This window comes from Tiliqua scincoides, chromosome 7 (genome assembly GCF_035046505.1).
Source record: "Tiliqua scincoides isolate rTilSci1 chromosome 7, rTilSci1.hap2, whole genome shotgun sequence".
Taxonomy (NCBI): Eukaryota; Metazoa; Chordata; class Lepidosauria; order Squamata; family Scincidae; genus Tiliqua; species Tiliqua scincoides.
The window spans coordinates 14,062,871-14,079,352 of record NC_089827.1 but is presented as its reverse complement, the minus strand read 5'-3'; the positions used below and the strand labels follow the sequence as shown (position 1 = coordinate 14,079,352).

At 42.9% G+C, this 16,482-nt stretch overlaps 1 protein-coding gene across 13 annotated transcripts in view; it reads left to right on the top strand.

Moving 5' to 3' along the window:
- Positions 1-16,482, top strand: part of FOXP2 (forkhead box P2) — a 256,701-nt gene that overhangs the window by 166,068 nt on the left and 74,151 nt on the right. For 2 of the 13 annotated variants that reach the window (XM_066634058.1, XM_066634050.1), the window contains 3 exons: positions 7,192-7,329; positions 8,923-9,099; positions 11,989-12,148. In XM_066634058.1, coding sequence (XP_066490155.1) covers positions 7,192-7,329; positions 8,923-9,099; positions 11,989-12,148 — 475 coding nt within the window. Of the gene's footprint in view, positions 1-7,191; positions 7,330-8,922; positions 9,100-11,065; positions 11,069-11,985; positions 12,149-16,482 lie in introns of all 13 variants that reach the window. The other 11 variants (XM_066634057.1, XM_066634047.1, XM_066634056.1 and 8 more) reach the window with 10 other exon arrangements.

Here is a 16,482-nt window from a genome sequence, read left to right as displayed (position 1 = left end):
AATATATGGCACCAGTTTACTGAATGTATTTTTTGTTTAGAGCCAGGTTGCGATATTTGTTGCCAGATGCATTCGGTTCAGGGTTGTAAATATCTTTTGTTATTAGATTGCTTTAATAAATTCTTGATTATTTTCACATTGTAATTTCTACTTAACACTTTACTATTCCCATTGGATTGATGGCAGTGATTCACTGTACCCGATGGCCTCCTTTCTAGGGCAACATATGTTTTGACCCACAACATTCTTGCCCATCAGAGGCCTGGATAAGGAAATGGATAAGGAAATAAATGGTTAAGAATTACTGTGGACATACAGAGGTGAGTTTCAGTTACCCAGCTGAACATAAAATAGAGTGACAGTGCAGCACTTAGATAAGCAGGACTGTATTCCCTAATGCTTTAGCCAACAATGAGTTAGAAATAAATCTCAAATTCTGCTCAGCATGGAAGGACTTCCCCATCCTTACATTCCCATATATCAGGAATTCCCAAAGTGTGTGTCAGAACGCCTTAAGGTGTCACGGCACACTCACAGGGCCAATGCATGGTATCCCTGGTGGCCCCTCCTACCTGTTCTTGCAAGATTTCATAAGATCCAAGATGGCAATGCCCAAATATTACAAGATTTGGGTGCTGCCATCTTGGATCTCACAAAATCTTGCAAGATTTGACATTGCGATTTCACAAAATCCAAGATTGTGGCACCCAACTGAACTGGGAAGAGAAAAGGCAGCGCTGGTGTCGTGACCCAGGTAAGTTTGTGAACCGCTGCCACATACAGTCATGTCATTCAATGGGCATTTAATATGGGGGAGAATCACATATGCCGTCCTGAGTTCCTCAGAGGAAGGGCTGGATTTAAAAAAATACAGTGGTACCTCGCATAACGAATGCCCCGCGCAGCGAAAAATCCGCAGAACGAAAGCATTGTGCGAAGTTTGGTAACTCGCACAATGAATTTTTATGACTTATGCTTCGCATAACGAATTTTTGTTTTGTTTTGTTTTGGTTTGTCTTAAGGGGGGGATCTTCATGTCCATTTATGATTCCGTTCACCCTAGTAAGGGGCGGATCTTCATGTCACTTTATGATCCCATCCACCCTAGTAAGGGGCGGATCTTCATGTCACTTTATGATCCCGTTCACCCTAGTAAGGGGCGGATCTTCATGTCACTTTATGATCCCATCCACCCTAGTAAGGGGCGGATCTTCATGTCACTTTATGATCCCATCCACCCTAGTAAGGGGCGGATCTTCATGTCACTTTATGATCCCGTTCACCCTAGTAAGGGGCGGATCTTCATGTCCATTTATGATCCCGTTCACCCTAGTAAGGGGCGGATCTTCATGTCACTTTATGATCCCATCCACCCTAGTACGGGGCGGATCTTCATGTCACTTTATGAAACCATCCACCCTAGTAAGGGGTGGATCTTCATGTCACTGTATGATCCCATCCACCCTAGTAAGGGAAGGATCTTCATGTCAGTTTATGTAAGTAAATCCCATTGTGCTTGCTCCCAGGAAAGTGTGCACAGGATTACAGCCTTCAAACTCCCCACTCAGCATCCCCCCATCGCTCATTCACCCTCTCACTGCCCCATTTCCTTCACGTTTCCCCCCATGATCACGGCAAAAGCAAGCAATTGAGTGCAGCTGCTCTGTCCTCCCCAGCTTAGAGCACAATCCTGTGCGTGTCTCCTCAGAAGTAAGTCCCATTGTGCTTACTCCCAGGAAAGTGTGCACAGGATTACAGCCTTCAAGCTCCCCACTCAGCATCCCCCCGTTTTTGAAATCCTCTGTACAGTATGTATGCCTTTAAAGAGCACTTAATAAACACTTTGTAAACCAAATTTGACTTTGTTCTGACTTTTCTTACCCATAGGAACGCATTAATTAAATTTCAATGCATTCCTATGGGAAAACGCGCTTCACAAAACGAAAAACTCGCATAACGAAAGGAGTCGCGGAACAGATTAATTTCGTTATGCGAGGCACCACTGTAATAATAATTCAATAGCTCTAGTTCTTAATTTTCTTCTGAAACAGTGAAAGCAACATATCCAAGGGTCCGTTTAGGATTGCACTAGGTGCAAAATGAATCCAAGGTATTCCCTTTAGAGGCCACCAAGCCTCACCACACAGTAAAGATGGTATATGCCAGGGTCTGGATGAGGCCCTGATGCAGCCTTCAGATCATGAATGTGGCCTTCCCTGAAGACCATCACATCTCTAGATCTGGATGCTCTCATGCATATATGGTGCATATATGCAAGACAATTAGAACTGTGAATCTCATGGTACCTAGCTTCCTGGGTTCACCATGCATTCTCAGCTTCCAGGATGCCCGGCTGCTTCCCGCCCTTGCTTTTATAGTTCTCACTGGAATTCATAGAAAGAATTCAACTCATGTCTTAGGGCCCAATCTTATGCTCCCCCTCCCATACACACACCAATACAGCTGCCCCAAAATGCATGGACTTTATCCGGGGGGGGGGGGACGGACGGACGGACGGACTCAAGGACCAACTGGAGGTAAGTATAAAACATTTAAACTTATTTCTCACTAAGCCCTGAAACTATGGGTCTCCTCTGACATGCACCATCTCTTTGTGTATGTCCAAGGAGAGTAAAGGGGCGGAGTGGTTTGAAATTGAGGGTTTAGGATCTGGTGAGCACCACTGCTGCTGGATCCACCCCTCCTGCTGCTTCCCCCCCTCCCAGTTTCACCCCAATCTACCTCTCCCCCACCACAGCCTTACTTGCTCCGGTTGGCACAGCAGGGTCCAACACCAAGGCTGCCACACTCTCAGAATGGCCATCAATGGAGTACTGTACACACCAGTGAGCTTTACAACAGCTCTCCCCCGACAGCCCAATCCAGGGTAGAATTGGGCTGTTAGAAACCCTGAGTCTAGGTGCATAGTATACCCCCAAACTATAGCTTCCATGATCTCTGCAGTCCTGAACACATCCTGCTACCTCCAGATAATAATACCCAGAATGCGGCAATAGAGAGGATCTCATTTGCAAGCTCACATCCCAAAGCAACTTCATCAGGGTGCAAGCATATGAGTCCTGCCTGGAGCATCACCTGATGAGCTGACCATGTTATTGTTAATGCTACTGTTTAAAACCACTTGATTTTCTGATCAACTGGTGTTAAGTAATTAAGTTATTAAGGTGTAAGTTATTAAGTAATGACATGTGTTTAGTGCTGACTCTGCTAAGTACATAAATCATATGATCAACCATTACCAGCATTCTGTTCCATTGTCACATCAAGCTGAGTGACAGTGTTCCCAGAACTCTCTCTCTAAAGGTGGGAGATGCTTTTTGAACAGCTGCCAGCTAGACAAACTGCTCAATTGTATGATTATTTGCCTATTAATGCAATGTCTGCAAACCATTTCTCTGCAATAGTGATATGTGTATAGCTCAGTGACTCTTTTGTTTGTTTCCTGAAGAAATGCTGTGTTGTTTTTTTTCTGTTGTTCTCACTCTGTTCATATCAAACTTTTATAAGATAGAAGGCCTGAAACATGTGCTCTGGCAAACATGCATTCTGAATGCATTTTTTTGCTATGCATGAACAATATGGCAAGGAGATGTATGTAGGTTCAAAGGTGATTCACTAGCTCTTTGTTTGTTTGTTTTTATACAGTCCGGAATGGACTTTATCCAGTTGTTGCTTGTAATCCGAGACTTTGTAAGTTGATTGATTGTAAAGTGTTGAGAGCCATAGCACATGATCCTTTGTTTTTTAAATATGTATTTATACTAGCCCACATTCCAAATAACCCGACAGGAATTTGCAAATCTTGCGAGAGCTAAACATTTTAACCTGATAAAATTGGATGTGTCTAGAATCAAGAGAGCCACAGTTCTGGGGTCTTAAAATAACAGGTCACCGCAAACACAGGAATTTGGATGCTTGGCCTGGTTTGCTTATTGAGTGTGGGTAACAAAATTTTTAAGGTGCCCAATGGATAGAAGGCTAGAATTAAGTGCACACCCAGTTCAGCACACTCTAATGCAGCAATTTTCAGCCTTTTTCATCTCACGGCACACTGACAAGGCACTAAAATTGACAAGGCACACTATGCTGCCAGTGGGGGCCTCATATCCCTATTGGCCCTGCTAATAAATGACCTTCCCTCAAATTCTTGTGGCACACCTGTGGACCACTCGCGGCACACCAGTGTGCCACAGCACAGTGGTAGAAAACGGTTGCTCTAATGACTTGAGAAGTCTGGAAGTGCCGTAATCAAGACAGATCTCCTTCATATTTGGAAGCAGCATAAAATAATAAAGGTTTATTGGAATAACTTGCTGTTGTTAATGTGATAAGGAGGACAGTCCTATCTACCCCACTCGTAATTGTCTTGAATTGTAGAGGAATGGTGGACTAAACTAAGGGTTCAGTCCTCTGGCTGCCCTGTGCTGCTGAAACATGGGTTCCAGCAGTGCAAGGCGCTTTTGGCCACTGTCCTGCAGCAGTGGTTCTAGAGGCCACCATTGGCATTTATCAATTGGTGTTGGAGGTGTCATAGGTGGGGAGGGCAGGGGCAGTTTTTGGGTGGATCAGGGCAGGGCAGGGATGGAAAGGGGTTATCTTGGCAGCAACTGCATGCAGTAGATCTTTTTTTTTTCCTCAGACTGTCCTGCCCCTTTTCTCTTTGCGGACTTGCACCACAAAATGTCTAGCATAGCTGCAAGGAGACTCCTAGGTGATTGGGCAGCCTACTGGGAGTAAGTAAAATACAGTACTTACCTACAGCAGGAGTACTTACCTCCTGCTGACTGTCCAGTTGTGTCCCCCCCCGCCACTATTAGAGGCAGTGAGTGCTCCATCATTGAGGCTGCATTGGTGAAAGTGGTTGGGGCTTGAATTGGGCAATAAATGGTTCTCTAAATGCTCATGCTAATAATGTCAGCCATGCATTATTCCTTGTTTCCCCTCTGTAATAGCTTGTACAACTTTCCTCTTCTCATGACATCACAGCACATTTCATTTCTCCCTTCCTGCTCCATTGTCTGGCTGATGGCAGGAAGCAAGGAATATGGAATGTCATAACATGAAGTTGGTTGTAACCTCCAATATGACAGAAAGGGAACTGGGTAGCTGCAGTAGCCATTAAGCTAGAGCAGTGTTCTTCAACCTTGGACTCCAATGGGAGTTGTGAAGCATCAGTTGGGGGGTCGTGGCAACTTATAGGAGTAAGGGTTGATGACCACAGGACTTGAGCACCACCAGGAAAAGGGGAAGGCATCTGGTGTATCCCTTCAGGTACCAGGAGATGGTGTCCCAGTCCTGCTCAAGTTCATAGCAATGTGCTAAAATAGCTTTCACTAGTGCAAGGTCATGGTAACTTTTTCTGCTGTCTCTAATAAGAATATTTGGTTACAGTAGACAGTAATGGGGCGGCGTAAAAGGGGTAGGGAATGGGCGGTGATGGGGTGGGCGGACAGTGTCCTGGACTAGGGTATGATTGATGGTGAGTCCCAAGTTTCATACTGTATTTATTTGTTGGGGTCATGGCATGAAACAGGCAGAAGACCACTGAGCCCTGTGCTGTAAGAAACAAACACCTTGTTCAGACATCTTGTAAAATATCTGCTTATGGTTACCCAAGTGACTATGGCCAAAAGGAAAAAGATAAACTATTTGTGGAGGAGTGGTGAAGAAATGTCCAAAATTGTTTCATTTTTAAAAAAATTGAGGGGAAAAAGTGATTCCTGGCTGGGACCATTGTCTGTGTGAAGTTTGCATGTTCTCCCCAGGTCTGTGTGGGTTTTCTCTGGCCTGGAAAGCTCAGGCTTATTTCAGTGTTTAATATTAGAAGTGTTTGGGGTCTTTATGTAGAGGTTTGGTGATGTTCTTGTGACCAGGAATATGCTGTAAGAACTTAACTCTTATTTACGTATATCAGTTAGCCCAGTGTTTCTCAAACTGTGGGTCGGGACCCAGTAGGTAGGTGGGTCCCAATTCATTGCAATATTCTATTTTTAATATATTAGACTTGATACTCCCATAGTATGTGACTGCATTTGGGGAAATGTTACAGATCTGTACTTTTAACAGACTACTATGTGTATGCTTTTAAAAACGATAGTCAATAGGACTTACTCCTAGTAAGTGTGGGTAGGATTGCAGCCTAGGATTGTTAAAACTCTTCCTGCTTGATGATGTCTCTTCCGGCCATGACATCAGTTCTGGTGAGTCCTGACAAATTCTCATTTTTAAAAGTGGGTCTCAGTGCTAAATGTTTAAATTAGCCTATAGTAAAATAGGTTTTGTAAAAAGTCGTTTCACTTAACGTTGCAATTTCCAAGTACCTAATGACAACTTTAAGTGAGTATACTTGCTGTATATCATATCATGTTAATGTGTAAAATTACAGTATTTAAATTAAATATGCCTGAGTAGTGTTAAATGTGCCAGTCAAATATGAGAAAAATGGCAACTGTTTGTTACATATGGGAACAGAAATAACACAAAATGCTGTATGATCAACATTATATGTTGTGGCTATAATATAATTTGTGAAATGGGTAGTACAATACTGATTTTTTTCTTTTGTATTTATGTTATCCCCTTTGAATATTTTACATGGGAAAGAAAGTTCTGAAAATGAAACATTTTCAACATTTTTTTCTTGAACCTTTGGGGCATCAAGTCCACCTTGTCAGAATAGTTCACCCACCAGGGCTGAGCAAGCAAGTTAGGATGGACTCGTGGACCACATGAGACTCGTGGACCAATTCCAAACCTATCGTGTTGTTTGGGAAAGTGTACATTTTCAATAATGCATAAGACATTGTCCTTCATATGATTTGAAAATTTCAGTAGCAGACAGGAGGCCCTCTTTATTTGCGGGATCAGCATTCACTGATTTCAGTATCAGTGAAAGCTGAGCCCACAACTGAAGGGCTACAGAGGACCTCTCAGACACAACCAGAAACACCTTCAGGTTGTGTCTGGGAGATCCACTGAGGACCTCCAGCCACGGATTTCATTATCCGCTGAATTCGGTGTCCACAAACAGGAACCGAGGGCTTACTGTATTCACACTTGCACTATGCAATCTGTTATTTACTGGGATTAAACAAACATTTTTCCCAACGTGGTGTCCAAGTAGTATGAATGTGACCCTTATTGTTTTTGCCATCTTTACTTCATTTGTAGGTGCCTGTGTCAGTGGCCATGATGACTCCCCAGGTGATCACCCCTCAGCAAATGCAGCAAATTCTCCAACAGCAAGTTTTGTCTCCCCAGCAACTTCAAGCACTTCTTCAACAACAACAAGCAGTTATGTTGCAGCAGGTAACACTGGAAGATTGTCTGAACTACTAGCATAGCTCAAGCTTTTTTGAAGTATTAGCAATGCTTTATGAACCTCACGTATTCAGTCCTGCTGTGCATGCATACATACAAACACAGGCTATAAATAGGTCCAGCCTCTCAACCTTCAACTTTTAAACTGTCATTGGAAAAAGAACATCAGCTTCAAATACTCCAAATACACAGTGATCACTGTGGCAGGTGCTGCGCGAATAGGGAACAAATCAATATTTAAATGTTCAGGAGCTTAGGCACATTTTTGAGTTGTAGAGAAGGAAGTGTAAATAGACTTGCAGATAATTGTTGCTTTAAAATTCATAACACTTTAATGCTCCCTTTAGAAATATAAGTGGAAAGTAGTTAAGAAATGTGAACGTACCAGCTTTTTTATCAAAGGGAAAAGTAATTTTTAAAAAATGTTACCTTGTTTTTTACTCCCTCAAAACTTGCCTCGCTAAGAGGGGTGGGCTGCTCATCTTGTCGCCAAAAATCCAGCATCTGAGCCAAGAATCTCTTAAACCTGTCACTCTTAGAACAAAGATCATGTCATCCATCACATGACATCATAAAGTGCATTCTCATTTTGCCTGAGTTTGGGAGTATATGTGTTTAATTGTGATAAAGAAAATAATGTGTGCGTTCATAGTTTCTTTAAACATTTGATACGTAGCATCATGATAATTAGAGACCAGTCACCATTGACTGTAAATCTCTCATCCTCCTGAAGAAGGTGACAGGTTCATTAACTCTCCACCATCTGAACCTATAGGGATTATGACATTTTGTTTGGCCTTGCTAGAACTTTTGAATATTTACAAGAGATAGACTTTTTAAAGTACATTTTTTTTAAATAAGTAGCATGCATATTGAATTTAATTGTGATGATTTGGAGAGTTAGGACCCAATCCTATTCAATTTTCCAGTGATGGTGCTTCTGTGCTAATAGGGCATGCACTGTATCCTGTGCTGTATCCTGAGAGAGAGTCTGCATCCTGCATCCTGAAAGAGAGTCTCAGAGGCCTCCTCACGGTATGGGAACATTTGTTCCCTTATGTTGGGGCAGCATTGTGGCTGCACTGGTGCTGAAAAGTTGAATAGGATTGGGTCTTTAGTTGGTGCTGCTTCATGCTTTTTAGAATGCAGATATTCTGTGCCCTTTTGTAGTGGATATTTGAGAATCTGCCTTGGAACATTTCAAAGGTGCCTTGGAGGAAAAAGGAATGTAGGTAGATCTGTCACTTTAAAAAACTACATACAGTTGACCCTCAGTATCCATGGGGATCCATTCCTGGATACCGATAACTGCGGATAATGGAATCCATGGGGAGGGCATCAAGGACCCCACGGACGTGAGAACTGCCTTCTGGTCATGTCCAGGAGCTAAAGTGAGACCCTCCAGCATGGGTCCTGTGCTGAGTCAAATCCACAGGTGCCAAACCTGCGAATAAATAGGGCCAATGTACTTTTCTGAGGTGCATCCTAATTACTCCTATGCCACAAGCCAATCTAAAAACAGTTTAGGTGGTTTATAGTATGTGATGCCTTTGTTTATTAAAGTCAAAATGATTTATTCAGCAACAACTCCAAGAGTTTTACAAGAAGCAGCAAGAGCAGTTACATCTACAGCTTTTGCAACAGCAGCAGCAGCAGCAACAGCAGCAACAGCAACAGCAACAACAACAGCAGCAACAACAACAGCAGCAGCAGCAACAACAACAGCAGCAACAGCACCCAGGAAAGCAAGTCAAAGAGGTAGAATAAAGAGCAAGTGGATCAATCAGTGCTGGGTCTTGAGCAGAAGGGAAACAGCTCAGGGCCGGTTCACACACAGTCAATTTTGCCTCTGCCTGATGTTCCCAGAGGATGTATTCATGCAGGGAATGTCTCGTATGAACTCAGCTCTCCATGGGGTACAGCCTTTGCTTCTTGAGGGCGATTCCCATAATTGCAGAGGCTGAGGAAAAAAAATAATGCACTGCTGCGATGGCAAAAATTGCCTCCAGGAAGCAACAGCTGTATCCATGGAGATTCTGTTTCATACAAGACGAACCTCTCTGAGTGAAACTATCCTTGGGGAGCATTGCAGGGAGTCAAAACTGACCTTGTGGAACGGCCCATAGCATCAGTGAGATGATTTTATCTTTGTCTGTCTGCCTATCCATCCATACAAAAAAAAAAAAAAAATTGCTGAAAGTGGGACAAGCTTGAGAGTTACACAGAACTCTTCATCAGGTAAAGTACTCATACAGAATGCTCTGGATGCTCATTTTGCTTGATGAGCTCATTTTGCTTGCTTGTTCTGTATAACGGGAACATTTATATTGGCTTTAAAGTGTGGACTGGCAACAGTTCTTGTTCTCCAAACCAGTACAGTCATCAACATGCTTTCTTTAAACCAAATAGCAATCAAAGTAGGATCCTGCAGTAAGCATAGGAGCTGAGAATTGCCATTCAGGTCTTTTGTCACCAAAAGTATGTTTTGACAAAATGGGCAATTTATTTATTTATTTATTTATTTATTTATTTATTTATTTCCTGCCTTTCTATACCAGTAAAGGTCACTCAAGGCGGCTCACAAATAAAATCATATTAAAAACATAAAATATATAAATAGGTATAAAAATAAGACATTTAAAAACAATAAAACACAATAAAACTTGGATCCTGAATTTAAAATACTTCCCCCCCCCCAAAAAAAATGCCATGCCCCCTAGTGTCAGCATAAAAAGGTCTTTAGAGAGGACTCTAAAGAGGGAGCTGTTCTCAGTTCCAGGGGGAGGGAGTTCCACAGACGGGGAGCCACCACTGAGAAAGCCCTCTCTCTTGCCGCCATCCCCCAGTAGTATTTATACGCAAAGGTGGGAGAAAATGGTGATAATGAAACAAAAACATAACATTGCAAAAACCAACCAAAATCTACACAAAAATAAAACTATTTGGTAATATTTGGTAATGGGGGCTGCATCTGAGAGCCAGGGTGGTGTAGTTGTTAGGGAGATGGACTTAGACCTGGTTCAATTCCCCCCTCAACCATGAAGCTTCCTGGATGACATGGGGCCAGTCACTATCTCTGAACCTCACCTACCTCACAGGGTTCTTGTGAAGACAAAAGGAGGGGAGCAGCTGTGCACACCGCCCTGAGCTCTTTGGAGGAAGGGTGGTATAAAAATGTGAAAAATAAATAAATCTGCGGACACTATACCACTTATATCACCTACTTAGTAACTTTTAAAGTGATTATAATTTATAATTTAATATAAGTTTTGAATAAAAACCTATAACACCGCTTTCTGCACTTCTACCCTTTGGAAAACACCAAAATCTGCAAAAGAAAAAAAAAGAAAAAAAATTTGTCTCCCACCTCTCTTTATATGGTACCAAGCAGTAGTTACCTAAACCAAAAGCCAGTGGAGAGACATTATTTTTTTTGTTTCTGGCATAGGGCAGAGATCTTGCAAATTTCGAGCACTGTTTAGAGAAGGATAATGGGCTAGAAGGGCAGATGGGGAGAACTGGGCACAGATTTCAAAGTCCCGGACCCTGATTAATGAACTGCTACTGTATGTTTGGAGTGGTGAGTAGGAAAGTTGCAGTTTGATGTGCTCATAAATCAACCTGACAAGCCGGCTTCTCAGGCCTGGCTTGCACTTGTCAGCAATGCCGCATCAACCATAAACATAATACAAACAAAACATGTTGAAGTAGTTAAATTGATCAGCAGGTATCGGAGACGGTTGTCTTGTAGCTGCCCATTATGCAAACGTGCAGGAAGCCGTCCTGACCTCCCGAGGCTTTGTTTCTGTTTGGATTTGTGAATAGAATTTCAGACAGCCATCAACTATGGAATAGAAATTGCTCCCTTATTTCTCCCGAGGCTCTGGGCAATCCACATGACTTACTCCATTATGCAGTCTCTTTTCCAGTGAGTGCATCAGAAGTTTTTTCTTTTTCCCCCCAAACTAAAAAATGGAAAGGTCTTCCACAGCAGCTTGTCGTCCTCTGAAGTGTGACTACATCCTTACACCCTCCTGAGCCTCCAGAACTCCAGTTTGTCTTGTAATGCCTCACAAAATTGGAAGTTATGCTTTCCCCTTCTTCTCCCACTTCTTTTGCCTTGAGTATAATACTGGGGTTTGTTTTTTTAAAAATGTATTCCAACAAGAGCAGCACAGGAGCTAACAGGCCAGTAAAATGAAGGCTACATCCCAGTTTACTAATAGATCACTGGAGACTTCATTTATGGGCCACTGTGGATCAGACTTATTCAGTTGGAAAAACAAGAGTGCTTTTGAATCACAGACTGTTGTAAAGAGTTACACTTTTAGCCTAGATAAATTTGTTATCATCTATCATGAAGTGTGATTCCCCCCCCCCCCCGTTTTGGAACAGCTGTTGCCTGCTTCCTTCTGACCCTTTCTGGAAGGCGAGCGTGTTCAGAGCATCTTGCCTGCTTCCCTCATAACCCAGTGGCTTCTAATAAAAATAAAACTCCTTTTAAAAACCGAAAATCAAATGCGGCTCTCTCTGCAAATAGCATTATTATTTAATAGCGAAGATAAAACAGAGGGACGGGTTGAGTTGACACTGCCGTGCTTTTGCAGACTTTACTCTTGCCTGCATTTGTGTGTGTTTTTGTAGCAGCAGCAGCAGCAGTTGGCAGCCCAGCAGCTCGTCTTCCAGCAGCAGCTCCTTCAGATGCAACAACTTCAACAGCAGCAACACCTGCTGAACCTCCAGCGTCAGGGACTCATTTCCATTCCACCTGGCCAGTCTGCTCTTCCTGTCCAGTCGCTGCCGCAAGGTATACAAACAGCAGATGACACAGTTTCTTTCCAGGTCACAGCTTTGTTTGTTGCTCCAATACGACCTCAGCTGTGGTAATTTGTTTCTGCTTTATTACAAAACCACTATTTTAATATTATTTTATTAGCTTTTATTCTTAAGTCTTCCTGCGTGGGTGTTGTTGGTGTGGTGTTTTTTTAAATAATCATTCAGCTTGATAGCTGATATAGGTCGACCCTTCTTATCCATGGGTTCAGGACCCACAGTTTTGGCCCAAGAGTCTTCCGGTCGCATCCAGGAGGTACAGTAAAGCTCTCTTAACATGGGTTAAGCTATGGGAGGTACAGTGAGGCCCTCCTAAACCACAAATTCAATTATCTGTGAGTTTTGGTATCCATGGGGGGGGGTCTAGAAACAGATCCCCCATGAATACCGAAGGCCTACTGTACTGCATTTGATGTCATATATATGACCCCAAAGTCTGCATTCAGCTTTAAAGCTTCATGATTATTTTTTAAAAATCACACTAACATGTATGTGACAATATCAACAACATATATAGGAGAACATCAACAACACCCACATATATAAAGAGCTCCATTCTTCTTATGGGCTGAATTTACAATAGCATCACATTTCAAGCCTCATTGGCTCACACTGAGGTATGGTGGAAACCAGATTTTGTGTGAATGTAACCAGCTGAATTTAACATAAATGAACTCAAGGAAGAAAGCAGCGGAAATCTTGAAACTGCTTACCCAAGAGTTGTATTGTTTACTCTAACATGTCCTATACAGGTTAGTCCAAGAAAGTGGGAGGACTCCAAATTAGAGTTCCATTGCTAACCGTACAATCCTCCACGTGATTATTCAGAAATAAGTTAAATTTAATTCAGTGGGGCTTACTTCAACGTGTGCATAAGATTGTGCTATGGGACATTTACATGGTCTTTGTGCTAAGCCTCTCTTGCATCCATTTATCTGACTGGCAGACAGAAGGCCCACCATTGATGTGTTATCTCCTCTTTGGGTGCACAACCTTCTGGATCATAAACACAGTGCTAAGCTGCAGTTGTGAGCAAGAGATCCCTTACAGTAGTGGGAGTGACTGAACATTTGCTGTGATCTTCACCTCCCAGATATGTACTGCTTCCTACGTGATATTCACATATGCTAATTATATATTGGCAACCTTCAGTCTCGAAGTAAGGGACCAAATGTTCCTTACCTTGAGGAGGCCTCCATGGCTGCCTCCCCACTTCAGGATACAGCATATACCCTCTTAGCATGGCTGCATCAGTGCTGGAAAGTTGGATAGGACTGGCCCTAAGGCTTCAGTCGTATACACACTTTCCTGGGGGTAAGCCCCACTAAATGCAGTGGGTTAGATGTATATCAGTTGGCAACCTTCAGTCTCGAAAGACTATGGTATCGCGCTCTGAAAGGTGGTTCTGGAACAGCGTCTAGTGTGGCTGAAAAGGCCAATCTGGGAGTGACAATCCCTTCCACACCAGGAGCAAGTGCAGTCTGTCCCTGGTCGGTCTCCCTGGCTATGGGCCTTCCTTCTTTGCCTTTTTGCCTCAGACTGTTGGCCAAGTGTCTCTTCAAACTGGGAAAGGCCATGCTGCACAGCCTGCCTCCAAGCGGGCCGCTCAGAGGCCAGGGTTTCCCACTTGTTGAGGTCCATCCCTAAGGCCTTCAGATCCCTCTTGCAGATGTCCTTGTATCGCAGCTGTGGTCTACCTGTAGGGCGCTTTCCTTGCACAAGTTCTCCATAGAGGAGATCCTTTGGGATCCGGCCATCATCCATTCTCACGACATGACCGAGCCAATGCAGGCATCTCTGTTTCAGCAGTGCATACATGCTAGGGATTCCAGCACGTTCCAGGACTGTGTTGTTAGGAACTTTGTCCTGCCAGGTGATGCCGAGAATGCGTCGGAGGCAGCGCATGTGGAATGCGTTCAGTTTCCTCTCCTGTTGTGAGCGGCGAGTCCATGACTCGCTGCAGTACAGAAGTGTACTCAGGACGCAAGCTCTGTAGACCTGGATCTTGGTATGTTCCGTCAGCTTCTTGTTGGACCAGACTCTCTTTGTGAGTCTGGAAAACGTGGTAGCTGCTTTACCGACGTGTTTGTTTAGCTCGGTATCGAGAGAAAGAGTGTCGGAGATCATTGAGCCAAGGTACACAAAGTCATGGACAACCTCCAGTTCATGCGCAGAGATTGTAATGCTGGGAGGTGAGTCCACATCCTGAACCATGACCTCTCTGTAGGAGAAGCCATAGCTCAGTGCAGTGGCGTAACTAAGTTTTTGTATCACCTAGTGCAGGAGGCTAGTGCACTCCCCTATGATGGACCTCCTCTCATGCAGTGGGTGGGGCAACACTATACTATTGTCCCACCCTTGTTTTTTTTGCTATTACTTTTGTTAGAACAGAGCTATTTCAACACTGTTTGTTTCATTGCATTCTGCATGACATTTCACATCGATTGATATATAATATGATTGTTTTATTAAAAAATACCAAGATTTAAAAGGTTTTGGTCAGTAGTGATGTCACCACACCACACACACGCACACCCCATGTGCATCAGTCAGTGCGACCCACACCCCTCTAGCAGCACCACTGGCTCAGTGGCAAGGCACATGCCTTGCGTGTAGAAAGCTCCTTCTTCAGTGCCCAATATCACTAGCTAAAGGATATCAGTTATTAGGGCTTGGATGACTTCTTATCTGTTTCCTTTGAAAGCCAACGACAGCTTCATATATTCAAATACAGTATCTGCCTATAGAAAACATAGCTTAATAAGCTTGGCAGGAGGGAATAGTCACAATCTGAACATCTTAATCATGATTGCTCTTCTATGGTTTGAAACTGCCCCACAAAATGGAACCAAAGTGAAATCTAAGAGTAAAAGGTTTTGCTTGCTCTGTGTGCATTGAAAGTAGAATTATTTTAAGTTCAGATTAACAGTAATAAAACTTACCGTCATTGACCTTATGCAGATCTTGCATCCAGTTTTCCCAATTCTCCCAGTGAACTGGGATACCCTTAGAGTTCATTGGAACCAGTCTTGAGTTGCCTCAATTACCAAAGAGCTCTCAGACAAGAGATACAGGTTCCGTTCCCAGACCCCCTGCAGTTGCTGAAAACTATGGATAGTGAAATATGCTAAATGTTTTTTAAGCATCCCTTTAAATTTTGGTTTAAAAATGGCTTGTCCTACCATTGTAGAGCATCAGGCAGGCACTCTCAGATGATTAGAAGATCTATTTTTGGGTCATGCCGAGACAGGAACCCCTCTCTTGGCCCTGAGACATGGAAGAATGCAACATGGAAGTGATTAAACATGGAAATAACCATTCTAATCACCTGCCTGCCTGTTGCTCTGCAATGGTAAGAAAAGCTATCTTTAAACCAAAATTTAAAGAGATGCTACTTTTTTTAAAGGATTGGCAGGGCCCTTCTCATCTGCGGTGGCCATCTGCGTTGAGTCAAATCTGTGGGTGGAAAAACCATGGAAAGGGCTGAATGTATTTATATACCTTATCTCCAAACTTCTTATAGAAAAAAAATGCACCTTCAACATACATGTTATGTTATCTTCATGCCTACTTACTAGCCAATCCCAAAGTCTACCCTCTCTCTATGGGGTTTCTAAAGTCTGATCTACCTGACTTGCATTTCTGCACATTGTTCAATGCACCGTGCACTTAGCAAATTATATTTTTGCAATATTTAAAATTATCATGATATGAGAACTGTCCTTTAACTTAATTCCTTCACAATTCTACATATAGTTCACCATGTATCAACTACATAAATGCCTACCTGCTGGGAAAAGTGGTTTTCTGAATCTATTCAAATGCTCCTCAAATCAATTTGAGATGGGCTAAAATCCTCCAAGGGTAGCTAGGTCAAAATAAAAGACAATGTGCATAGCTGTTGTTGCCTTTTTTGTCCTGGACTCAGGGGCAGGTGGATCAATGGGAAAGGAAGCAATTACATGGATTGTTGGCTTACTTTAAAGTCCCAAGGAAAAGAGACTAGGGAAGCCAACAATTGTGTTTCTCCTTTTGTTATACTGATAGCCAGGCAACAGAAGTTGAGAGTTATCTTAGCTATCTTGTGGCAAGAGAATTAACTTGTGCAGGTAATTCTGTATTTCAAAAGCTGGAATGGGCAAATAGTGACCTACAGTCATGCCTCAGCATCCGTGGGAGTTCCGTTCCTGGAACCCCACGGATGTCAAAACCCATGGATAAACAAATCCATGAGTCAGGGCATGCTAAATCTCCAAAGGATGTTCTAAGGCCAAGGGATACCTCCCCAGGCCTCAGAATGCCTTCTAA